We start from the raw sequence: 23748 nt of genomic DNA, 5'->3' as shown, positions 1-23748 counted from the left end.
GGTTGTAGCTCAGTGGTAGAGTGCTTGCCTAGTATGTGTGAAACACTGGGTTTGATCCTCAGCACCACATAAAAATAAATGAATAAAAAAAAGGTATTCTGTCCATCTACAACCATAAAAGAAAGGACAAATATTTAAAAAAAGAATAAAACACCTAAAAAATATTATTTAAAAATCCAGGAATTAATAAACATTTCTCTATAATAACCCTAAATGTAAATGGTTACAACTCTCCAATTGGCAGTGGCAGGATGTATTAAAAACCAATACCCAACTATATGTTTGCTAGAGACTCATCTTACAGGTAAAGACAGCCACAGGCTGAAAGTGAAAGGATGAAAATTAATATACCATGCAAATGAAGCCCTCAAACAAGTGAGAGTATCTACTCTCTTATCCAACAAAGCAGACTTCAATCCAAAATTAATTAAAAGAGACTAAGAAGGTCACTTCATATTGGTAAAGGGAAAGAAAACATAATGATAGCAAATACTTATGCCCCAAGAATTGGTGCACTTAATTACAAAAACAGACACTACTCAATTCAGACTCCAGTACAATACTGAGTAATTTCAACACACCTCTTGCACTAATAGTTCATTCAGACATAAACTTAGCAAAAACTCTTCAGACATAAAAATATTATAAATAAACTGTACCTAACAGACATGTGTAAAATATTTTATCCAACAACAGCCAAATTCACTTTCTTCTCAGCTGCTCAATGAACCTTCTCTAAAATAGGCTATATTTTAGATCACAAAGCAACCTTTAGAAAATACAAAAAAAAAAAATACAATTCCTTGCAATCTTAGGTTCTCATATGGAATTAAATTAGAAATCAACACTAAAAAACTACAGAAATGATATAAATTTGATTGAATAATGTACTTTTGAGTGATAAATAGGCAATAGAGGAAATCAGGAGAGAAATTTAAAAATTCTTAGAATCAAGCAAGAATAATGATATAATACCAGAACCTCTGGGACACCATGAAGGAAGGTGGTTCTAAAAGAAAAATTTATAGCTACCAGTGCCTACATAAAAAAAAATTCAAAAGATCCCAAATTAATATCCTAATGATGCATCTCAAGGCCCTTGAAAAATGAGAACTAACCAATCCCCAAACCAGTAGAAGAAGGAAAATAATTAATATCATAACCAAAATCAATGAAATTGGGAATTGAAACAATACAAAAAAATCAATGAAACAAAAAGTTGGTTCTTTGAAAATATAAAGAAGATTGGTAAACCCTAACCAGAGAGAGAGAGAGAAGACCCAAGTTAACAAAAATTAGAGGTGAAAAAGGAGAAATCGCCATAGATATCACAGAAATCCAGAGAATCGTTAGAGAATATTTTGAAAACTTACACTCCAATAAATTGTAAACTCTAGAAAAAATGGATGTACTTCTAGGCACATATGACTTGTCAAAATTGAATCAAGAGGCCACAGAAAACCTGAACAGACCAATAACACCCAATAGAAGGAATAATAAAAAGCCTTCCAGTAAAAAAAAACAAAACAAAACAAAAAAAACACCCAGGGCCACATGGATTCTCAGCTGAGTTCCACCAGACCTTTAAAGAAGAATAATGCCAACATTCCTTAAATTATTCCATGAACTAAAAAGGGAGTGAAACACTTCCAAATTTATTCTATGAAGCCAGTATGACATTAATATCAAAACCAGGTAAGGACACATCAAACAAAGAAAATTATAGACCACTATCCCTGATTAACTTAAATGCAAAAATTCTTAATAAAATATTACCAAATCAAATCTACCAAATTATGCTATCTCTAGGTATTAATATACCACAGTGAATCCTGAATATATAAATATATATATATATATATATATATATATATATATATATTTGTAATGTACTAATTAAAATAACAATAATAGAGGGAGATCAGTAGAGTAGAGTAATGGATCAGAGGAGGAGAGGAAAAGGGAAGATACTAGGAAATTAGATTGATAAAATTATGTTGTGTGCATATACAATCATGGCATAATGAATCCCTCTATTTTGTATAATTATAATGTACCAGTAAACAATTTTTAAAAAGGAAAAATAAAAAATATTAGCAAATTGCATTCAAAACATATTAAGACACATCATGATCAAGTGGTTTTCATTCCAAGATTGCAAGGATGGTTTGACATATGAAAATCAATAAATGTAATTCCCCACATAAATATAAATCGGGACAAGACTGACATAGTTATAGATTCAGAAAAAGCTTTTGACAAAATTCAGCACCAATTATGATAAAAACATTGAAGAAACTAGGAATAGGAGGAATCTACCTCAACACCATAAAGGCTATATTTTATAAACCCAAAGATGACATCATGGTGAATGGGGGAAAACTGAAAGCATTTCCTTTAAACAAGACATAGATGTCCACTTGTTTCTTGAACAAAACAAAAATGTCCATTCTCACCACTCCTATTAGATATAGTACTAGAATTTCTAGCCAGAACAATTAGGCAAGAGAAAAAACAAAAGGAATAAAAACAGGAAAAGAAGAAGTCAAATTATCACTGTTTGTAGGTGATATGATCCTATATTAAGAAGATTCAAAACCTCCAGAAGACTGCTGGAGCTAATAAATTCAGCAAAGTAGCAGGTTACAAAATCAACATACAAAAATAATAGCTTCCATATATACCAATAATGAATGTGCTGAGAAATAAATCAGGAAAACAATTCCATTCACAATAGGAAAGAAAGAAAGAAAGGAAGGAAGGAAGGAAAGAAAGGAAGAAGGAAAGAAGGAAAGAAAAAAGAAAGAAAATCTAAACAAGGAGATGAGAAATTTCTGCAATGAAAACTATAGAACACTGAGAAAGAAACTGAAGACACTAGAAGATGGAAAGACCTCCCATGTTCATGGATAGGCAGAATTAATACTATTAAAATGGTCATATTACCAAACGCAAAACATAGATTCAATGTAATCTCCATGAAAATATCAATGACATTCTTTATAGGACTAGGAAAAAAATCCTAAAATTCATTTGAATGAATAAAAGACTTAAAATAGCTGAAGCAATTCTAAGTCAAAAAAAGCAACTCTGGAGGCATCACAATATCTGATTTCCAATTATGCTACAGGGCTATAGTAACAAAAACTGCATGGTAATGGCATAAAACCAGACACATAAACCAGAGAAATGAAATAAGAGACAGACAGAAACTCACACAGATAATCATCTGATTGATCCTTAACAAAGCTGCCAAAAACATATATTGGAGAAAAGATAGCCTTTAAACTAATAGTACTGGAAAAACTAGTTTTCTACATATATATAGAAAAATGAGATTAGATCCTTATCTCTCACTCTACACAAAAGTCAACTCAAAATGGATCAAAGACCTAGGAATTAGCAACAACTTCCTCAATAGGACTTCTAAAGTTCAGGAAATAATACAAGAATTAATAAATGGGATAGCACCAAATTAAAAGGCTTCTGCCCAGCAAAGGAAACAATTATGAACATGAAGAGAGAACCTATAGAATGGGAGAGAAATCTTTGCTAGCTACCCTTCTGACAGAAGATTAATATCCAGAGTATATGAAGAATTCAAAAAGTTTACCATCCAACCCCCCTAATAACACTATTATTAAATAGACAAATGAACTAAGCAGACATTTCTCAAAAGAAGAAATACATATGGCCAAAAAATATATGAAAACATGTTCAACATGTTTAGCAGTTAGGAAAATGCAAATGAACCTACAGTGAGAATTAATCTCACTCCAGTTGGAATGGCAACCATCAAGAATATAATTATGCAATCGTAAATGCTAGAGAAGATATGGAGAAAAAGGAAACTTTCATACTGTTGATGGGATTATAAATTAGCAAGACCACAATGGAAATCAGTATGGAGGTTCCTCAATAGAATTGGAACCCTTAAGGGCCCTTAAAAATGAATTTTCCTTTGCCCTTCCTTTGGCTCTATTTTTTAAAAATGAATAATTTGCTTCTCTATGAAAAAATAAATAAATTCATGAGTTAACAACTGCAATGCTCTTAGAACCTATCAGGCAGATGTTTCCAATATAGTAATTTATATTTCTGGCACCTGCTTTCTACCAGCTTTGTTCTCCTTGGATCCCAAAGGATCTTGAAATGCCAATAACAACAATAATAGAATAATGCAATATATAATAATGTTATTATTAGTACTTCTAGGCCCTTCAGAGTCTAAGAAGATAAAATTATGAGGTTCTTTAAATCCAAGATAGTATCATACTACATACTAAGTGACATCCATCTTTGACTAATAAAATTGTGGGCAAATTCTCTCATAGATTTGGGATTAGTAACATCTTTTTGTAGGAATAGTCTTAGCTTTTAAAAGAAATTTAAGATGTTGGTGGGCCTTTATTTTATTCATTTATTTATATGTGGTTCTCAGAATCGAACCCAGTGCCTCACACATGCTAGGCAAGTGCTCTACCACCAAGCCACAACCCAGCCCTAGTCTTAGCTTTTGTCAGTTCTTTGTTTTTGCTTATTTCCCTGCATATGATTTAGATAAAGTCTCCAAGGATGTGTCGCAAAGAACATTACAGGAAGATTATGAAGGTGTAGGCAGGGTGGCTCTAGGGAATTGGTGAGGTCAAACCTTGTTTTCTAGGACTGAGGAGTTTCCTGGGATGTGGGACTTTCAATGCTAAAACCAGGAGAGTCTCAAAATACTGGGACAATTAATCACCCTAACTCTCCCCCATGCTGTTTGGCCAAAAAGCTCATACCCAGGAGACAGATATCACAAACCCAGAGAAGGGTCAAGAGCCGAGCCATGTTGGTTTGAGTTCTGCCTTTAGCACTAATTAGGTGTGGGGCTTTGAATTAACCTTTCTTACTTTTGGTGTACATAGAAGGGAGGCTGTAGATACTTCAGCTCAGGTGTGTGTGAGCCTGGCACAATAGGTCTCCAATAAACAGTTTCTTGACTGTGGCTTCTGGAATTCAGTCCTGGATATCAATTTCTAGTTGGAAGCCTGAGAGTATGTGCCACCAAAAGCCACTGTCCCCCTGGAAATGCTGAAGGAGGCAGTCATCAGCTGAAGTTAGAGCCAGGAGCATCCCCACCCTGGTCAATAACATCTGACTGTGCCTTGGTGCCATCTTTACTTCTAGATATAAGTTCCAGAGAGTCCTGACCAACTTGTTGACTGCTGTATACTTGGGGACAGATGAGGTCTAGGGGTGCAACAGGTATTAGGTGGAGACCAGTTTGTTTATTTATTTTTGATTAATTGAACTGAATGTGAGGGTGGAGGGGGCAGATGTGTGAGGCATTCGGGGGAGAGCAGAAGTGGGAAAGGTGGGTGGAGATAGGAGGTGCTGACTGGAAGCCAGGGGAAGGAGCAGTAGGGACAGAGTGAACAGATACAAAGATGGAAAGATTTGGGGGTCCTTGAGAGATCATTTGAGTCCTGAATCTGATGTATCTTGTAATGTGACCTTGGGCAAGTCCCTTGCCCTATTAAAACTACAGTTCCCACATCTATAATATGGGATAGTAATTGTGCCTGGCTTGAAGATTATTATGAATATATAAGTATGTAACAAAAAATCTCATCAATATGTACAACTATAATGTGCAAATTAAAAATGTGAGGGGGGGAAAGGTTATTATGAGGATTAATGAGTAAGAAGCTCTTAGCCTGGGCCCAGAACCTGCCCCACAAAATACTCCCCACCCCACCTCCATCACACACACATGGGTGTGAACATGCACGCACAGACACACACATTCACTCATTCTTGGACTCCATCCTGATCTTCCCATATCTTCCACTCACCAGGTACCTGCTCCAGTCCTACCATTTACAGTGTGATCTCAGCCAGGTGATTTTCCCTCTCTGAGCTCCTTTCCTCCTCTCTAACATGAGATAATAGCCCCTACAACCCTGAGTTTTGGTGAAGATGAGTTGAGATAATGTCCATAAAGCACTTATCCCAGGACCAGGCACAAAATCAGAGTTTGGTCACACATGCACTTGCGCACATTCAGACATGCACAAACAAAAATTTTCCAGGTCTTGGAAGCCATGGGAGTTCCTGAACCACACAAGGCTTCAATATGTAACATACATATCAGATCCCTGCTCTGCACTGGGCTGTCTTACAGACACTTTCACAGACAGATCACCGTGCTCTTTTGGGATTCCCCCCATCCCAGGGCCCTTCCAGTCACCACCACTGAGGCTGATTAACAAAAACACAACATCAAATCCTTTTACTTCTGAGGTCTCCCCTTTAAGGGGAGGCAGGAAATAAGAGGGTAGGGGGTTTAATAAAAAATAGTATAATTAGTCAAATACTGCTCTCCTGTGAGGCCCTGTGTACCAGGGGCCCAGTTCTGGTTGGCTACATCCTCTTGAGAGCCTCTCCTCACCCTGAGGTTCAGGGTGGCACCAGGAGGGGCTGAAGGAAGCCAACATCACAGGTCCCTGCCCAGCCCCTCTGTAGTGAAAGAGCTGGGAGGCCACAGGTCAGCAGGATGTCACCACCGCAGAAAGTCCCTAATGAACTTCCAGAGCTTGGTGACCCAGAGGTTAACGCCGAGATCCATCAGGTACTGGATCTCGGGCGTGAGCATCCGACGGCAGAGCTGTTGGTGTCGCTGCCCAATGCTCTTCTTGAGGTTGTAACCAAGGATGGACTTGGAACCCAGCGGCTGCCAGGGCTGCATGGCTGAGTCCTGGATGGCAGCCGCATCCACTGCCCGACCACCATCAATACAGATACGCCGCATGCGCTCATTGGCACGGCGCAGGGCAGCCACCTCTTGGGCCATACGCTCCCGCCCAAAGGCCTCCACTTTGCGCCAGAAGCTGGCATTGAAGTGGCGGTAGAGGCGGGCATCCAGCATGTTCCAGGCTGTTGCACGGCGGTACAGGTCCCCAGAGAGCCGAGGCACTGGTGAATCACGACGGGCGTTGAGCTTGAAGTACAGCACGTCCTCCAGCTCCCAGCAGAGCAGATCCTTCAGCAGCACCAGAGACTCGTCGAAGTACTCCTGGAGGAGTACCAGGTGGAAGCGGCGCTCCACCTCCAGTATGTGCTCCTGCACCTGTGGGCTGCCAGGGTCTAGGCCACTGTCATAGCCCAGATCGAAGAAGAGCAAATTGCGGAGGTAGTGGGCGTTGTAGCCGTTGGGATCGTAGTAGCGATCTGGGTCCTGCAAGAATTCTGCCAGCTTGTCGCTGCTTGAGAGCTTCCACGTGAGGGGCACCACGGGCCCAAAGTAGTGGAAGGAGGACTCGAAAAGGCGGGCAGGGTCCCGGAGCACGGTGATGAAAGTGGCATTGGGTGGCACCAGGCCACGCACCTCCTCGTAGTGGAAGCGCATGTGGTTGCAGATGATGTTGAAGCAGGCCCCGGGCCGGTAGTCCTGCACCAGGCTGCGGGTGAAGAAGGCCGGGTAATCGAAGTCGTTGCGACCATTGGGGAAGGCGAATTTGAGCCCGTGCTTCTGACCAAAGCGGAACAGGATGTTGAGCAGCGTGCTGCTGGCCGTCTTGTGTGTCTTCATGAACACGATGTTGCGCCGTGGCTGGCAACCTCTAAATGAGCCATTGGCCAGAATCACCCCCTCTGACTCACCAGAGACTGGGGAGCAGGGTGCTATGGCATCGGGGGTCCTGCTAGAGACAGAGAGGTAGGAAGAGTGTCAGAGGCCGCTGGGGGTCTGGGGACTCAGAACCTTGGGCCCTCATGCCTAAACATGGGTTTGTTGATGACAGTTGTGGCAACAGAGATGAGATGGGGACACAGATGGGCCTGAGTCTAGGCTGAATGCCTGAGCCAGTGATTTGGCCTCTCTGGCTTCAGTTGTGCCTCATCTGTGAAGTGGGGAGAATAACAGGCCCTATTTGTGATGTTAGTGTGAGATTGAAGTGAAGTGAGGCACACAGGCTTTTGTCTCAATCATGGCCAGTGCCTTATGTTTATTGTAAAATAGTACTAGGTTGAACCACATGAAATTTCCCTTTAGTAGGGTCAGTAATTGACAATTTCCTCCAGTTCAATTTAATACCTAGCAACTAAAAGTACAGGCTGTGCCAGATCTGTGCTGAGCATCTCCATGAGGAACCTTTCCTGTCTGCTGCACCCATATGCCCATCAGGATTACCAGATGGTTAGGAGCAAGGCCTGGGATCATACAGGAGTTTGAATCCAGGCCCTGTGCCAGCTGAGTGCTTTTAGATAAACTGACCTCTTCCCTGTGGCCCTCCTGGAGCCTCAGATAATATAATCCATGCCCTGGACATAAATGATATGATGTGATTCTCCCACTCTATGAGGCAGGCTCTGTTGTTCTCCCCATTTCATAGATGAGCACACTGAGGCCCAGGATTTCATGGTGAGTTCTGCCCTCAGTAGTGGAGTTTCTGTCCAGCAGAGCATGATGCAGGGTTCAGGATGGCTACCCAGGATATAGCATCAATCATTCAGGCAGGTGCTGTAGTAAGGCAATTACAGGGCCTCCCTGAAGGGGAGTAGTCCTTCTATATCCCCACCACTGGGTGCTCAACTAGGCTACTCACGTGGAGGTCAGGCCAGTGTGCAGTGGGGGCACAGCATAGGAGTACAATAGCAGCAGGAAGCTGGTAAACAGAGCTCCCAGAACCAGCCCCTTGGCCATGGACTCCCAGCGCTTCTTCTGTAGCATGGGCGGCATCTCAGACACCTGTAAGGGGCAGCAGAGAGTGGAAACAAGCATCAGGAGGCTGGCCCTAACGAGCACCCATGGCTGCTCTGGGCCTGGAAGCAAGGACCTGCCTTTGCCAGCACTGTGACCCCTTACAGGGTCCAGATAGGGACAGAGAGAAAAACACATGGAGATAGACAGCCATGGGGATGCAGACAGAGAGGGTGGGTCAATTCAAAGAGAAACAAGGTATGGAGAAGTTTCTGCCTCATGGTTCCATTTTAAGTTTTAAGCTTGTTGGCACTCTGAAAAGCAGTATGGGGATTCCTTAGAAAACTTGGAATGGGACTACCATTCGACCCAGCTATCCCACTCTTTGATCTCTACCCAAAGGACTTAAAGATCAGTATACTACAGTGATGCAGCCACATGAATGTTTATAGCAGCTCAATTCACAATAGTTAAACTTTGGAACCAACCTAGCTGTCCTTCAATAGATGAATGGATAAAGAAACTGTGGTACATATATGCAATGGAATATTACTCAGCATTAAAAGAGAATAAAATTATAGCATTTGCTGGTAAAATGGATGGAGTTGGAAAATATGCTAAGTGAAGTAAGCCAATCCCAAAAAACCAAAAGCTGAATGTTCTCTCAGTGGATGTTGATACATAATGGGGGAGGGGCATGGGAAGAATGGAGGAACTTTGGATTGGGCAAAGGGGAAGGGGAAGGGGAGGGGAGGAGGCATGGGGGTAGGTAAGATGGTACAATGAGATATGGACATCATTACCCTAGGTATATGTATGATTGCACAAATGGTGCGACTCTGCAACATGTACAACCAGAGAACTGAAAAGTTGTGCTCCATTTGTACAATGAAACAAAATGCATTCTGCTGTCATATAAACAAATTGAAAAAATTTTTAAAAATAAAAAAATGTTTTTTTAAAAAACAAAATTTTAATCTGGTTGGTGAGGACACAAGTGTTCATTACCTTACTTTTGGACCTTTTGGGGCTTCATAATGAAATACTTTTTTAAGTAAGAAGGAAAAGTAGATCCTTGCTCAGTGCTCTGTGTCCCCAGGCCTGGGATGGGCTGTCTACAGGAAAGGCCAGAAGCTCTCTGGGGACCTGAATCCTTTACTTTTTAGAGTGCCAGCCCTATATGTCCTCTGTACCACCCTTGTGGCTGCCCAATAAGGGGCTAAGTCTCCTGCTCTTTTCTCACCAGCCCCTGCATTACTGGGATTTATAGGGGAGGCAGGTAGAGAAACAGGCTCACAGCTGAGAAGGTGACTAAGCTCACACAACCAGACAGGCCTCTACCCACATACCCACCTTCTCTTTGATGGCCCACAGGGAGAGATGCCCAGTGAAATGTACATTTCAGTTCACTAATGAATAAAATATTTTAGTTGTATGACTATGTCCCAAATATTACATGAGATATACTAAAAATTATTCAAACTATAATTTAAACAGTATCTTGGGGTTTTTATTGTTATTGTATATTTGTTTAGAGGGAGGTTTGGTCTGAATGTGGCAACCCTATTCACAGAAAACTGAAATATAGGCTATAATGAGGATAAGCTCTCTCCAGGGGAGAGCTTGTTGGGGGGACCACCCCTTAGCAGCAAAACCAGGGCCTAGAACTTTCTACTCTCACTTGCCCCTGAGGCCACCAGAAGTAACATGTAATGCCCAATGATCACATGCATAGATCGTCACCACTGTCCCTAGGGGCAGAAGATAGAACAGCCCACCTGGGTAGGAGCCCATACACTGCTCCCTGGAAAAGTTATCCAAGGCATCCACAAACTTCTCCTGGAGAAAGGGCCCCTTAGGCCAACCCACCAGGTGGCACCAATCTTTGAGTCCTTTGTTCATCATTTAGAAATTGGTCCTCACTGGAAAGAACATGAAAAGCATTTGCAAAGAAAGACACTGTACTACAAGAGGGAATCTGGTCTCCCTCATGACATCCTTGTTTACTCTGCAAGGTAGACAGGGCATTGGGCAAGGGTGAGGGAGAGTGTTGGAGGGCAGTGATGTCAAAGGACAAAGGAGCAAGCTCTCTGACTTCTCATTGTTCTAAACACTTGGGCAAATGTAAAGCCACATGTGCAAGGGTATTCATAGCTGCTTGATCAGAAACAGGAGCAAATCAGAAACAACCTCAGTGATTATCAGCAAGGAACCATTACATAAATCAAGGCCCATTCATAGAAAGAGTCATCTGCAGATGTTTAAAAAATAAAACAACAACAAAAACAAGGTGTAGCTAAAAACACATCATGATCTATTTGTGTGGAAAAAAGGAAGTTCTAGAACAATATGTCCATCAATTACCCCTCCATATTCTTTATATATGTATGTAAAACTACATGAAGATCCAGAAGAAAGTAAGTGGAGAGCAGTACAGGTGAAGTATCCCTTATCCCTTATCTAAAATGCTTGAAACCAGAAATATTTTGAATTTCAGATTTTTTTTTGATTACAGAATATTTGCCTTTATATAATGAGATATCCTGGGAATGGAACCCAAGTCTAAACATGAAATTCATTTCTACCCATAGCTTGAAGGTAATTTTATACAATATTTTTAGTGTCCTTTTGTTTTGGCTGTGACCCATCACATGAGGTCAGGTGTGGAATTTTCCACTTGTGGCATCATGTGGGCACTCCAAAAGTTTCAGATTTGGGAGCATTTTGGATTTCAGATTTTTGGATTAGAAATATTCAACCTGAATTCTACATTTCAGCAATGGTATCCTCTGCATATCTGGGGGAGAGTATATATGGGAATATTTTTTCCAAATTATGCATTTTTTAAACTGTTGCATTCTTTAAAGGGGCCCATATTACTTTTTAATCTGAAAAAGATAATACATTGCACTCAGCTATTAAATAATTTAAATAATAAATTACAAAGCTTGCAAGGTGGGATAAAACCTGTCAGGAGGGGTTCTAGGAGGGAGACATACCAACATCAGGCCCAACCCCTCAGGCCTATTTCAATCCAATGCTGTGATTTCAGACAAGCCAGGGACCTCCTTAGATTCTGTTTCTCATGTGTAAGGTGAGAGTTACTCTAGCTGGGCCCATGGGAGCCTCCCTGAGATGGGTCAGGCAAGCTGAATCTCTCCTAAACTCCTCCCTGAAGGCCTGCTGCCATCCCTGGACAAGGAGTGACCACTGGGCTGCTCACAAAGCACAAACCTGCCCCAAGCCTCAAGTGTTCCTATCAGCCTCCTGCTCCTCAGGGCTACAACAGAAAGCGGGGCTAATTCAGGCTGGAGTCTTACACTGGCTCAGAACCCTGAGTGGAGCCCTGAGCCTCAGTTTCTATGGCTTTAAAATGTGAAGGGATTAGGATTCTGTGGCTCACCCTGACTATATTCTGAGGGCCCACCCGTGCCTCAGCAGCCCCACTCACCAGGGTACTTTCTGGAACTCTGGGAGACTGCAATGGTGGAGGTCTAGGCAGGAGGCCAGGCAGCAGGGGGCAGACCAGCCTTCTTGAACTGCCAATCAGGTTCCACTTGGCCCCACCCACCTCATCACTGGTTCACTCCTTCCTACATTCTCCCATTTTGACTTCCTTAAACCTCACCAGGCCCTTGCCCAGCCTGGCCCCTGCTGGCTGCTGCATCCGTGGCCATTTCACACTCTGATTATAATTTTGAGCCCCTGTGAGAAGCCAGGCATGGGGCAGAGCATTTTTCAGAGCATTTAACTGTCTCTACTCAGCTGCCAGTCAATGGATGTTAATTTACCCACTGTCAGTCCCATTTTGCAGATGGGGAAACTGAGGCTACAGGAGGTGATCCAACTTGCCCAGGGTCACTCATAAAGGCAGAGGTATGGAAGGAATTTGAGCCCAGGTCTGTGGACCAGTAGCACGCATCTTCCTTTTCTGTCCCTGACAATCCTACCTGGAGCACCCTAAACCCATAGGAGGGAAAGAGGGAAGGAGAGAAGGAGGGAAGGAAGGAAGAAGGAAGCATTTCCATGGCAGCAATTCCACCACAGGCCAAGGCATGGGGGAAGTTCTGTCCCAAGAACACAGCAGGAACTGGTCTTTGTGGGTTGAGCCAGCATCCAGAATGAACAGAGAGGGGAAAGGGGCCCTGATGGCTAGTGTTTCTATGTTGGCCACCTGAGTGTCCAATACTACTCATTCTCTTTCTGCCTGGCCTCTGTGAATTTGGGCACAAAGCTCACTGTTTCTGAGACTTAGTCTCCTCATGTGTACAGTGACCACACAACAGCAAGATCAGGGCAGACAGGATTCTTTGTGTTCATAGGCAGAGCCTCCAGGTAAACTAAGGCCCAGAGGGGTGCTGGCTGGCAGCCAGGAGCCTGGCTTGAGGGAGAACAGTCCTGAGGCTGTGAGATTCTAATGAGAGAATGCATGTACTCAGAAGGCGGTGGACACATATTAATTATTAATAGTGATGATAATTAACCATTATCATTATTTACCAGGATGCAGTCTTGATTCACATGCCTGGGTGTTCAGAGGAAAGATCGTCTCTGTGCTCAGCTTCAGGCGAGCCTTACAGCAGTGACTCATTCCTGAGCTTCCTGGACTTGGCACCTGGTGAATGTTTGATGAATGACCCCCATAACCCTCAGGGTCACGTAGCCCTATCCCGGAGTGTATATGAGACCATGGTCCAGGCAGCCAACGCCTCATTGAGAGCCACATAGGAAACAGCCCATGTGTGAGACAGACAAACAGGTCAGAGCCATGCATATAGGCCACATGTATGTAAATATCCCAAGAGTGAAAGCTAAACATGGAAGTCATACTAGTGAGGGTCATGTGTGCACAAGAGCACATGCGAAAATTAGGCACGTGGGAGCCACACACAAGAGTTCTCTGGAGACAGCAACTCTAGGGCTAGGTTCTGGTTTTAAATCCCGTCTGTTATTTTCTTACTGTGTGCTCCAGGAAAGGCCGTGTCCCTCTCTGGGCCTCAAATTTTCCTCCTACATGATAGTACCAACTTTCCTTCCATCACTGGGTGCTGTGCAGATCCTCTGCATCCCGCAGCACAGAGCAGACGCAGAGCAAACACTTGCTGTGCATGGCCTGCCGCCATTGTTGTCATTATTATTACCCTCCCAGGTCCCACTCCTGGCCCCATCTCCAAAGTCCCCAGGTTCAAGGACAATCTCAGTGCAGCTTAAGTTTCATGATCTCTAAGCCAGAAGACAGAGAGGCAGGGAAGTCAAGTTTCTAAGAGGGCAGGGGCACCCTCAAGGTCACATAGTACAAGAAATAGAACCAGAACCTGGGTCTTCCACCTCCACTGTCCATAGTGGTCACAGACTCAGGGACACAGGACACAATCCCCTAGCCAGTGTCCACTTCAATCTATCCTTGCCTTTGTGGATTGATTACCCCAGTCACACTGGCCTCCATCAGTGCAGGTGACTGGCAACAGGCCAGGCCCAGGCGTCCTCCCATTCAGCTAGGACGGTTCAGCTAAGACCCCTCAGGAAATAAAGAAAAAATAGGACTTATCCCCACATCTAACACACAGGGAAACCAAACTCAGGAAGGTAAACCTGGCCTAGAGCATCACCACCAAGAGGACCCTGGTGTGAGTGCAGAGGGGATCTACTCACCTCTGGTTGTGACTGGCTATCCTTTCCTCTCCCAGCCTGAGCTACATCTGACTCCTGGGCTGCCTCTGCAGTCACTGGGAGAAAAGAATGCTCCAATGACACCCAGTAGCAGCCTGGCTGGCTCCCTCCTGCTCCAGTGGGTGTGAATATTTATGAGTTCTCTCCCTGGGGACAGCAAGTGGCATATACCAGTACCCTGCAGGTGGTTCCCTGGCCCTCTGCCCCTCACACCCTGCTGAACAGCCCTGGGCGGTCCCACGCCTCTCCCTGGACCTGACAACCGGGCAGCTTTTATCTAAGGGCTCAGCAGAGTTCCAGACGTCCTTGGGCCAAGGACACAGCAACTGCAGAGCCCTGCAGAAAGCACAGGACAGGCTTGAAGGCTTGAAGGGAGGAAAAGGAGGCCGGAGGCTAATGATCCACACTGAACCTCATTTAAGTCTCACAGCTGCCCCAAGCACCAAGCACCTCCATCAGCCACTCCTCAGGTGAAGAAACCAAGTCTCAGAGAGCTGAAGATCACGCAGCAGACAACAAAGAGTCCAAACGAAGATGTGCCAAGATCCAGGACTTAAAGGGGCTGACACATACCTAGGGACCAAGGTTAATTCCAAATCTGCAGGATCCCTGAGGAGTAAGCAACTAACTGTGCATGGAAGACTTCCAGGAGTCAGTGTCTGACCAGGGCTGCGAGGATGAGTCTGGAGAGATCTTATTCTCTGAGCTCTAGCTTCTTCATCAGAGAGGATACAGAATCCATTCTGGGCAGCTCCTGGCCTGTTGTGGGTGAGGGATGGGGACACATATACACCCTAGACCAGCTTTGTAGGATTTGGGCTGACTGCAGAAGCTGATTCTTCCTGGGGCTTCAGCAGGTCTAAGAGGCAATTCTAGGGACACTGGCTATAAAGGCCAGGGACTCTTGGGCTCAGCCCCACACTGAAAACTTAGGCTCAGGTCTGTCTTGGCTTTGTCTCTGGACAAAGTGACCCCTTGTGCCTAGAAGGCTTCTTTATCTTCCCTTCAGCAGTGATGCTCAGTGCCCCATCATGGCCCAAGCAGCAGGCTCTAGAGACCCAGGGATCACTATTAGTTAATAATCATAATTTTGTGACAGTTTTTCATCCCCACTGAGCATTCTCATACGTTAAGCAACTGCAAGTTCCTCCCAGGGAGCAGCAGGCATCTGACACTTGCTGTGAGCCCCTGTTTTCTGAAAACCCCATCCAACCTGAGAAGCCCCAAGTACCCACAAAATACCAGAGCTAAAACTGCCACAGGCCAGGCTGAGAGTTACAATCTCTCCAAGTGCTGGAATCAGGTTTGGGACATGCTTTGGAATTGTTTTATTTTTTTTCTAATGCCCATTGGAAATTAGAATGAGCTGGTTTGAAGACAGTTTTATGGGGGTGAAGCAGAGCAGAGCAGAGCTGGCATTGAACAGCAGTGACTACGACTTAGGAATGTGGACTCTGAACCAAACAGTATCCATTCCTGTGTTTGGGACTTCCCATACATCATGCCACTCTCAGATTGCTGGCTGAAGACCTTGGCTGTCATCCCCACTCTATGGGGCAGCGGTGAAGGAGTGGCACTAAGGCTCTCCAGGAGCAAGTGAGATGGTGCCCAGAGTGGGGAGGCAAGTAAAGACCCAAATGAAGCCAACATTTCAGAGTGGGGAGGCTTGATTGCAGAATTTTGTCCCCCATCATCCTAACAGCAGGGGTTACTGCCAGAAATATTAGTGATACCATCTTTGGTTCATTCTCCCTCTACCAAAAAAAAATTTAAATGATAATAGCAATATAGGATCACTGAACAAAATTCAGAAAACACAAAACATAAAGAATATAATGAAAAGAGACCCATTCCTGGAAGTCACTACCATTAAGATTTTGGTCCTCATCTTCTTTTTTTTTTTTTGGTCTCTAGATTCCAGTATTAGAGTACACAGGACACTCAGTGCAGGGCATATGGTGCTCACAGTCCTAGGGTGTCCAGAGAAGCAAGATAACCTGTGATGGAGGAAACTGGTTGGGGCTTGCTGCAGCACAGAGAAGACACATGATCCAGCCTAGGGAAGGGGTGAGGGGTGGTGTCAGGGAAGGAGACTTTGTGGGTGAGGAGGCGCCAGTGGTAGTAACTGCTGCTGTGTGTTCTCCACTTTCCAAAGGCAGTTCCCTTTTCTCCATGGTTACATGGTTAGACAATTCCCATCCTCTTTTGCAGTCAGTGTATTTATGTGACTGAATTCTGTTTGATGGAATATGAACAGAATGATACTGATGAGGTTAAGAGAGCAGAACTCCTCTGTGTTCCACTTTCCCTCTACCCAGTGAATGGGGTGATCTTCAAGGATGTGGAAGTGGGTGGAGCCATGAGATGGGAGGAGCCTGGGTCTCTGCCTCACTGTCCACAAACATCCACTAGATTTCAAGAAAATAGAAATTAAGTTGCCTTTGTGTTAAGTCTTTTGGAACTTGGGGTTTGTCTATTATGATAGCTCCTGTTATTAACGAATGTGCATGTTATTCTGAAATAAACAAGCAGAAAGAAAAGCATATGCAAAGGTCCAGGCAATTGAGAAACTATTGTTAAACCTGGCTGAAGTGTCCATATGAGGCTGGGTAGACAGGGGAGACTTAGGGGCATAGCCAAAAAAACAGGGCAGAGGCAAGAAGTATACACTGACCTCAAAAAGCCATGCCAAGAAGTCTAGCCTGATCCTGTGGGTGATGGGAAACACCAGAAGGATCTTCAGCAGAGGAGTGAGAAGATGGGATTCCCACAGGGATGTTAGGTGGAAAATGAATGGTAGGGGTGGGGAAGGAAAGGAAGGAGGAGACAGACCTTGATGGTAAGCTGTTACAGCTGTCCAACTATGAGATGATCTGGACTAAGGGGAAGGTGGGGATGCACAGGCACCATCTGTAAACCATGATATAGACAGCATTTGCTGGGTGACCAGGCATGGAGGAGGAGAGGGGAAAGTTCCTTTTGGGATGACTGGCTGGCTGAGGGTGGGGTGAGGCCCTGCACTGAGGAGGCTGAGAGGGGCAGGTTTAGTAGGAAGGTAGGGTGGTATGTCAGTTTCCACTAGGACACAAGAAGTCTATGTGGGATGTCCATGGACAGTCCAACAAGCAGTGGGATACTCTGCCTGGAGCAGAAGAGGGAGGTCTTGAGGGAGGCAGGTTGGGGCCCACAGGCACAGAGTTGAAACCTGAGGCCACAGGAGTAGATGGAGTCACCAGCAATAGGGAGGAAGGAGAGGAAGCCTGCGCTTACAAGAGCAGGATGGTAAGTGTCCCAGGGAGAGAAAAATGGCAGCGAGGGCCTCCAAAGCCATTCCCCAACTGATGAGCAATCCATGCCATTGGCTCAACATGCACACAGAGAAACAGAGCTCTGGCAGAGAAGGTAGTCGTGTGAGAGTGTCCCAGAGGTACACCCATAAGGACATGGGAGGAAGCTGTAAAAGTGGAACAAAAAGAGAGCTGGGTGTGTAGCTTATTGGTAAGAGCACTTGCCTAGCACACACAAGGCCCTGGATTCAATCCCCAGCAGTGCAAAAGAAAAAACACACACACAAAAAAAAAAAAATCAGAAAAGATTACAAATTTGAAAGCAACTATTATGTGTTCTAATGGTGACCACTCTCAGGCCGAGCAATCCTACTTGTGGCAATATCTTCAAAGAAAATCTAACAAGAGATCTGAGATGAGCACACAGAGATGGAGACTGAAGTATTACTTACAGATCCTCCAATGCTCATAAGGCCTTTATATCAATTTTTCAGACTAGGAAACTGAGTATCAGAGAGGTTAAAAAGAGATGCCTAGATTACACAGTGGACAGAATGAACTTATTCATATAGAGCAAAGCTATACATATGTACCTTGTAAAAGAGTTTTAAAAGACTACCAAAGAGAAGCTATACTTCCCAGGAGAGCAGAGCCATATACTTTCTGTAACACATTTTGATTCTGTAATCAAAATGTATAGGCATGGTGGTACATGCCTGTAATCTCAGCTAAGTGGGAGGCTGAGGCAGGAGAATTTCAAGTTCAAGAACAATTGGGCAACTTAGAGACCGTCTCTCAAAATTAAAAGAGCAGGGGGTATAGCTCAGTGGTAGAGTGCTTGCCTCATATATGTGAGATCCTGGGTTTGATTCCCAGTTGCAAAAAAATAAAACAAAACAAAACTCCCACTGCCTTTCTCTTTCTCATACACACCCACCCACCCACCCACCCACCCATACACACAGACACAAACACCATTTTTCTTTTTTTTTTTTTTTACACAAAGGAACCTGTATTACTTTAGCAGGGAAAAAAGATACATCCATTTTTAAAAACCACAGCCTCGCTGGCAGAGCAGGGGAAAGTGGCTAGTCTGAGTTTATGTCCCACCTCACTGTGTTTGTGAGGAAAGCAGGCTGCCCTCTCTGAACCTCTATGTCCTAGATGAGGAGCAGGCAGTAGACGCCTGGTATAGAGCTGGAAAGTGTGGACTGCACAGCTAAAGGTGCAGTAGAGAAAGGGTGGGCCTCCCTTCAGGAGAGACTTATAAGGATCTGGAAGCTTCCTCACTCAATCCCTCTGGAGTGGGGTGCTGGAGCAGAGATGGGGAGAAGTGCCCAGCAGGTCATTTGCTGGCTCATAAGACCACCTCCAAATTGTCAGTTCTGAAATCTTGCTCCTACTCCAATGCCCTTTTGGGTATAGGTATGTATGCCAATTGATACTAGGTTACTGAGAAAGGGCAATGTTCTTTGATGATTCAGAAGGCACTTTTTAATCTTACTGGGTCACCCATCTACTGTTTCAAAGGGCAGCCACACACACACCCATGAAATTAACAGACCTTCCCAGTGTTATGGTGTCTACTGGCACTATAGGTGGGGAAACTGAGGCTCAGTAGCTTGTGGAAGGGCTTAACAGCAAAGCCAGAATTAGGAGCAAGCCCATAGCTTTTTTGGCTCATCTTGTTTAAGCAAAATCATCCTCCTTCCTGATGGCAGATCTGAGTCGACCCAAAGCAGCAAATCATAGATTCAACAAGAAGTCAGTCACTTCTTTGTTAGCTCCAAAAATACCGAGAACCTCAGGGGTGAGTATGTAGGAGTTGGTAATCTCATTCTCTGTACTTTGTAACAGGCCTGAAATTATCTTTTAAAGGTGATGCACTTGTTTGTATAAATATATGTAACAGTAGGAAGGCTTTAAAAAGGTCCTGAAAGGTAGATATCCTCACCCACCTCTCCACTCCTGGATTCTCTGAGATACCCTGATTATGAATCCTACCTCCACCATTTCCCATCTGGGTGACCTCAGGCAAGTGAATTCTTTTTTAATTTAAGTTTCTAAAGAGTGGAAGTATATCCATGTTCTCACAGGCTTGCTCGGAGGATCCACAGACGTGAGGCATGCAGAGCCCTTTGCATGATACCTGGCACACAATGTTAGCATGTTTGGTGACTATCATGCTCCTCCTTCTAGATTCATCTAACAAGGAAAGCAGGACCTGTTGATACAGACACCTGAAAAGCCACCCTCTCTGTCCAAGAACCTATATTTCCCATGTTCTATATCCAAGTTGCCCCAACCCTCATATTTCACATCTGACAAACTGAGGCATAGATAGGGACAAACTCACCCAAAGTGCCACTGCAAGTCAGGGCACGACTGGGGACTCTAACTCTGCCCTTATCTCTGGCATATGGGAAAGCAGGTGCCCTCTGGGTATATTTATTCCCATTACTCCTCACCTGGTGATTCCGGTGGTCCCCCAGTCTGGTGACCCTCAGGGGCACCTCTGCTGCAACCAGCTCTGCCCTGTCTGGAGTGGTGTAGGGCTCCTAAAAGGAGTTGTCCATATCCTCACTCAGTCTAAGTGAAACAACGAGCCCTTCACAAGCCTGCAGTCAGGCCCAGAATTCCTCCATTTGTGCATCATTTTCCCAGGTTAATCATTGCCTCTTTCACTGGGCAGCACATTCAGTCCTGTGGAGCCCAGTGGGAGGGGCTGTAGAGGGCACACTCCTCCCTTTGGGGGTGATAAGAGGACATAAAACCCATTAAGGGAAAGGGATGTAAAGGAAGCAGATATTTTGTCCACATGGAGTTTCCTTCAAGCAGAGCCATAGCTAAGAAGAGGGAATGAAGCAGCCTGAGGTGGCAGCTGGGAACAGGGCTCTGTTGTCTCTGCTCCCAGGGTAACAGCCTGCCCACCCCGAGTGTCAGGCAGAGCTGGGAGCCAGGGAGGCAAGGGGGGGGGGTCTTAAACTGGGGTTTAGGGCAGCCCACACAGATCAGAGAGACTAGGACCCCAGTGGGGCAGAGAGATCCCAGATAGGGCTGAGGTCCTGAGGTGGGGGCACAGCAAGACTCCTGTGATTTGGAGTCAACTTGACTACCTGTGAATTATGAGACCTTGGACAAGTCACTGAATTTTCCTGAGCCTCAATTCACCCTGTGCATAATGGGAATAAGTACCAATGCTTAGGGGCTGATCTGGCCCAGGCCTGCCCACTTGTGCTTCCTGTGTGGCCCTAGACAAGCCTCATCCTCTCTGGGCTTCAGGTCATCCTCTCAGTAGAGGAAGAGGTTAGATTCTCCTGATTGGACCTTCCTCCACACCTCTCAAGGATTTCCATGATACTTGTCACCATGGCAGCCCTGGGATCAGGTGTCAGGCCTATGCCCTCTCTCCCTTCCTCCCTCTGGTGTGAGTTACAGCAGCCAGATGTTTGCCCATCACCTCTCCTGATCTGAACACCTGGGGAAGAGAATTCCCTTTGGGAAGAGATCAATCATGCTCTGTGCTGTTACCGAAGTGCTGGCCTGGCAGGAATGAGCAGACTAAGTCAGATCCATTTTGGGGCACTGACCCAGGAAATGGGCACCCTGGGATTTTGTATGGGGCCTCTCCTGGACACCAAGATTGGTCCACCTGACAAGCCTCTACTTGGTGGCCTTGCCCACTCTGGGGCACATTTCAGGGCAGAGATTTTCCCCTTACCATTACCCAAGTCCTTACTCCAAAAGCCCTTCTGGGAAGAGCTGGTGGGGGAGAGTAGAGATCCCTGTCCCTCCTCTACTAAGGCTCAGGCCACTGTACCCAAGAAAATTAATCATTAACAGACTTAGCTCCTGTCCAGTGCCAGCAGCCTGCCTTCTCCAGCCCCACCCACCCCACCTTCAGGGACTGGGGGCCACGGGGAAAAAAACAACGGGCAGGACTAGCACAAACCTGCACCCTCCCTGTCCCCAGCCAGTGCACCCAGCTGCTGGAGCAGTGATGCGGCAATCTCATACCCCTGGGCGCGCACGCAATACCATTTCAGCAACTGGAGTAGTGTGGGCGGGGTCCTCAGGAAGTAGACCGAGGCAGGGCATTAGCTGTCGATGGGCGCTGGACCCCGGGGACCTACCTTGTTCCAGTCCTCCTCAGACTCGGAGTGGCTGGCTCGGCCCCGGCGGTGCAGCCGGGCGCTCACTGGGCGGCGGGGCGCACCTGCCAGGGCCCTGCGCTCCGCCAGGCCTGGTCCATTCTCCCGCCCCGCCGCCGCCGCTGCCGGCGCCGCGGCCGCCGCGCCTGCTCCCGCTCCTGCTCCGGGCCAGGTGCTGCCCCTGGCCTGGCCCGGCCCCTGGCGCGTCGGCCAATGGGCGCCCCAGGCCCGGCCCCCCCCTTTGGGTCCCGGCCCCTGCGCGCCAGCCCCGGACGCACAGAAGCCGCATTCAGCGTGCTGAGGCGCAGCCGCGCGCCCCCGCTGCTAGACCAACAAGGCCCGTTTGTCTCCGACGCGCCAACGGGACCATTGTCCTGCAGCCAGTCCTTTGGCTCAGCCGAACCCCCAACCCTAAAGGGGACTCTAGGATGCTTGGGGCTTTATAGTAGTGCTGGGGAGGGGGTGCCGAGCTTGGGGGAAAAGGAGTTAAAAGGAAGCGGCTGGAATAGTTGCTTTCTTAACTTTCACTGGGGACACTGGCGCTCTCAGGGTCCTATTGAAGGTATGACCTCCCCTCCAGACTTTTCAACTTGGGGCACTGTCTTTGGAACCCATAGGAGCAGGGGCGGGGAAGAGGAGCCAGGATCTCTGAGAACTTAAGGAACTTCGCTCCAACAGGGTCCTACGCTTGAAGGTCTCAGCAGAACTCCTCCTCTCCAGGGTTGAGAGGTGGGCCAGCAGCATATGGGTGCCCTATCCAGGAACCATCTCCCCTTCCAGGATCAGGCTTTTGTCCTTCATCCCAGCAGAGAAGGACCAAAGATGGGGACTACTGCCTGGCCAGAACTAGGAATTCTTGGCTCCACTGTGGGCAGTACAAAACCAGCTGGCCACCCAGTAGAGCATGGACCACGTCAAAGTCCCACTGCCCCCGACATTTCTGGGCAATTCTGGAATGGGGAAAATTCCACATCAGCATGACTGCCAGGCATTTTTCCATTGGGCCTGCCCTCGACCTTGTAGCACTAGGACGCACATGCACCCAGCCAGGCCTTACTCAGTCCCTGGAGCTATAGGCTCTAGCTCCAGAAGTCTTGACCCTGGAAACAACCCCCACCACACCCCTGCTGCCATGGGCATGCCAGAGTGGGCATGCGACATAGCCCTCTCCTTCTACACCCAGCGAAGTCCAGCCAATGTGGGCCCTGGGTTCTCTACCTCCTAAGCCAGGGCCTGCCAAGTTTTCTTCCCCTGGCAAATGTTGGGTCTGCAGCCACTACCCCCAGAAACATTCTCCCCCTATAGAGCCAACACATGATAGGCAGAAGATCAAGGCCTTCAGCCTAAATCCTGGGAGCATGGAGCCAGTTCCAAACCCACTCTTCCCCAACCCAGCTCCTGCTCCTGATAATAATCAGTCCACCAGAAGCAGCAGTGGGAGGCTGTGCTGGAGAGTGTAAGCATCCAGAGCTCAGGGTTCTGGCTCTGGCTGTCATGACACATGAATAATCCCAGGCAAGGGATGTCCCCCTGGGCATTGGCAGGTCAGATGGAAAAAGGGTTACAGGTTGGGTTACCAGAAGTGGCCTCAGTGGGCCGTTCTACCCACCAACCCACAATGGAAAGCTAGAAGTATACCTGTCATCAGTCCCTCCTCCCCCAATCATCCTCAGGCACTGGCTTTCACCTTCCCTACCAGCTCCAGTAGAAAGTTATGAAAATCACAGTTCATGTTCATCAAGCACTTACTAAACAAATGACACCACTCACCCTAAAACACAGGAATGCTCCAGAACTTCCACTCCTTAACTTACAAGGAAGCAGGTTCACAGAGGCAAAGTGCCTGGGCTGGAATGTGAACCAAGCCCAGAAACTCTGTGGCTCCCTTCTGGAATCCCTGGAACTGGAGGGGTCCTAGGACATCCAGAGTTCTGAGTATGCCTGGGTCCAACTTGGT

The 23748-nt window shown here is 46.1% G+C and overlaps 1 protein-coding gene across 5 annotated transcripts; it reads right to left on the bottom strand.

Annotated features, from left to right (window-relative positions):
* Nucleotides 1-6247: 6247 nt before the first annotated feature.
* Gal3st1 (galactose-3-O-sulfotransferase 1) lies at nucleotides 6248-23719 on the bottom strand. Of its 5 annotated transcripts, none has more exons than XM_046439459.2 (3): nucleotides 23562-23719; nucleotides 8589-8731; nucleotides 6248-7685 (listed from the first exon to the last, which is right to left on the bottom strand). In XM_046439459.2, exons 2-3 carry the CDS (start codon nucleotides 8720-8722, stop codon nucleotides 6542-6544), a joined length of 1278 nt encoding a protein of 425 aa, XP_046295415.1. In that variant the 5' UTR covers nucleotides 8723-8731; nucleotides 23562-23719; the 3' UTR covers nucleotides 6248-6541. The 5 variants fall into 5 exon arrangements, with proteins under 5 accessions (XP_046295415.1, XP_046295414.1, XP_046295411.1 ...); XM_046439458.2 differs by lacking the exon at nucleotides 23562-23719 and adding an exon at nucleotides 21774-21924; XM_046439455.2 differs by lacking the exon at nucleotides 23562-23719 and adding an exon at nucleotides 20109-21441.
* Between the last annotated feature and the right edge of the window lie 29 nt (nucleotides 23720-23748).

The sequence above is a fragment of the Marmota monax genome, unplaced genomic scaffold (genome assembly GCF_021218885.2).
Source record: "Marmota monax isolate L192 unplaced genomic scaffold, Marmota_monax_Labrador192_F-V1.1 WCK01_AAM20220418_F8-fsc00253, whole genome shotgun sequence".
Lineage (NCBI taxonomy): Eukaryota > Metazoa > Chordata > Mammalia > Rodentia > Sciuridae > Marmota > Marmota monax.
The sequence above is the reverse complement of the archived record's forward strand: the minus strand, read 5'-3'. Positions and strand labels throughout refer to the sequence as shown.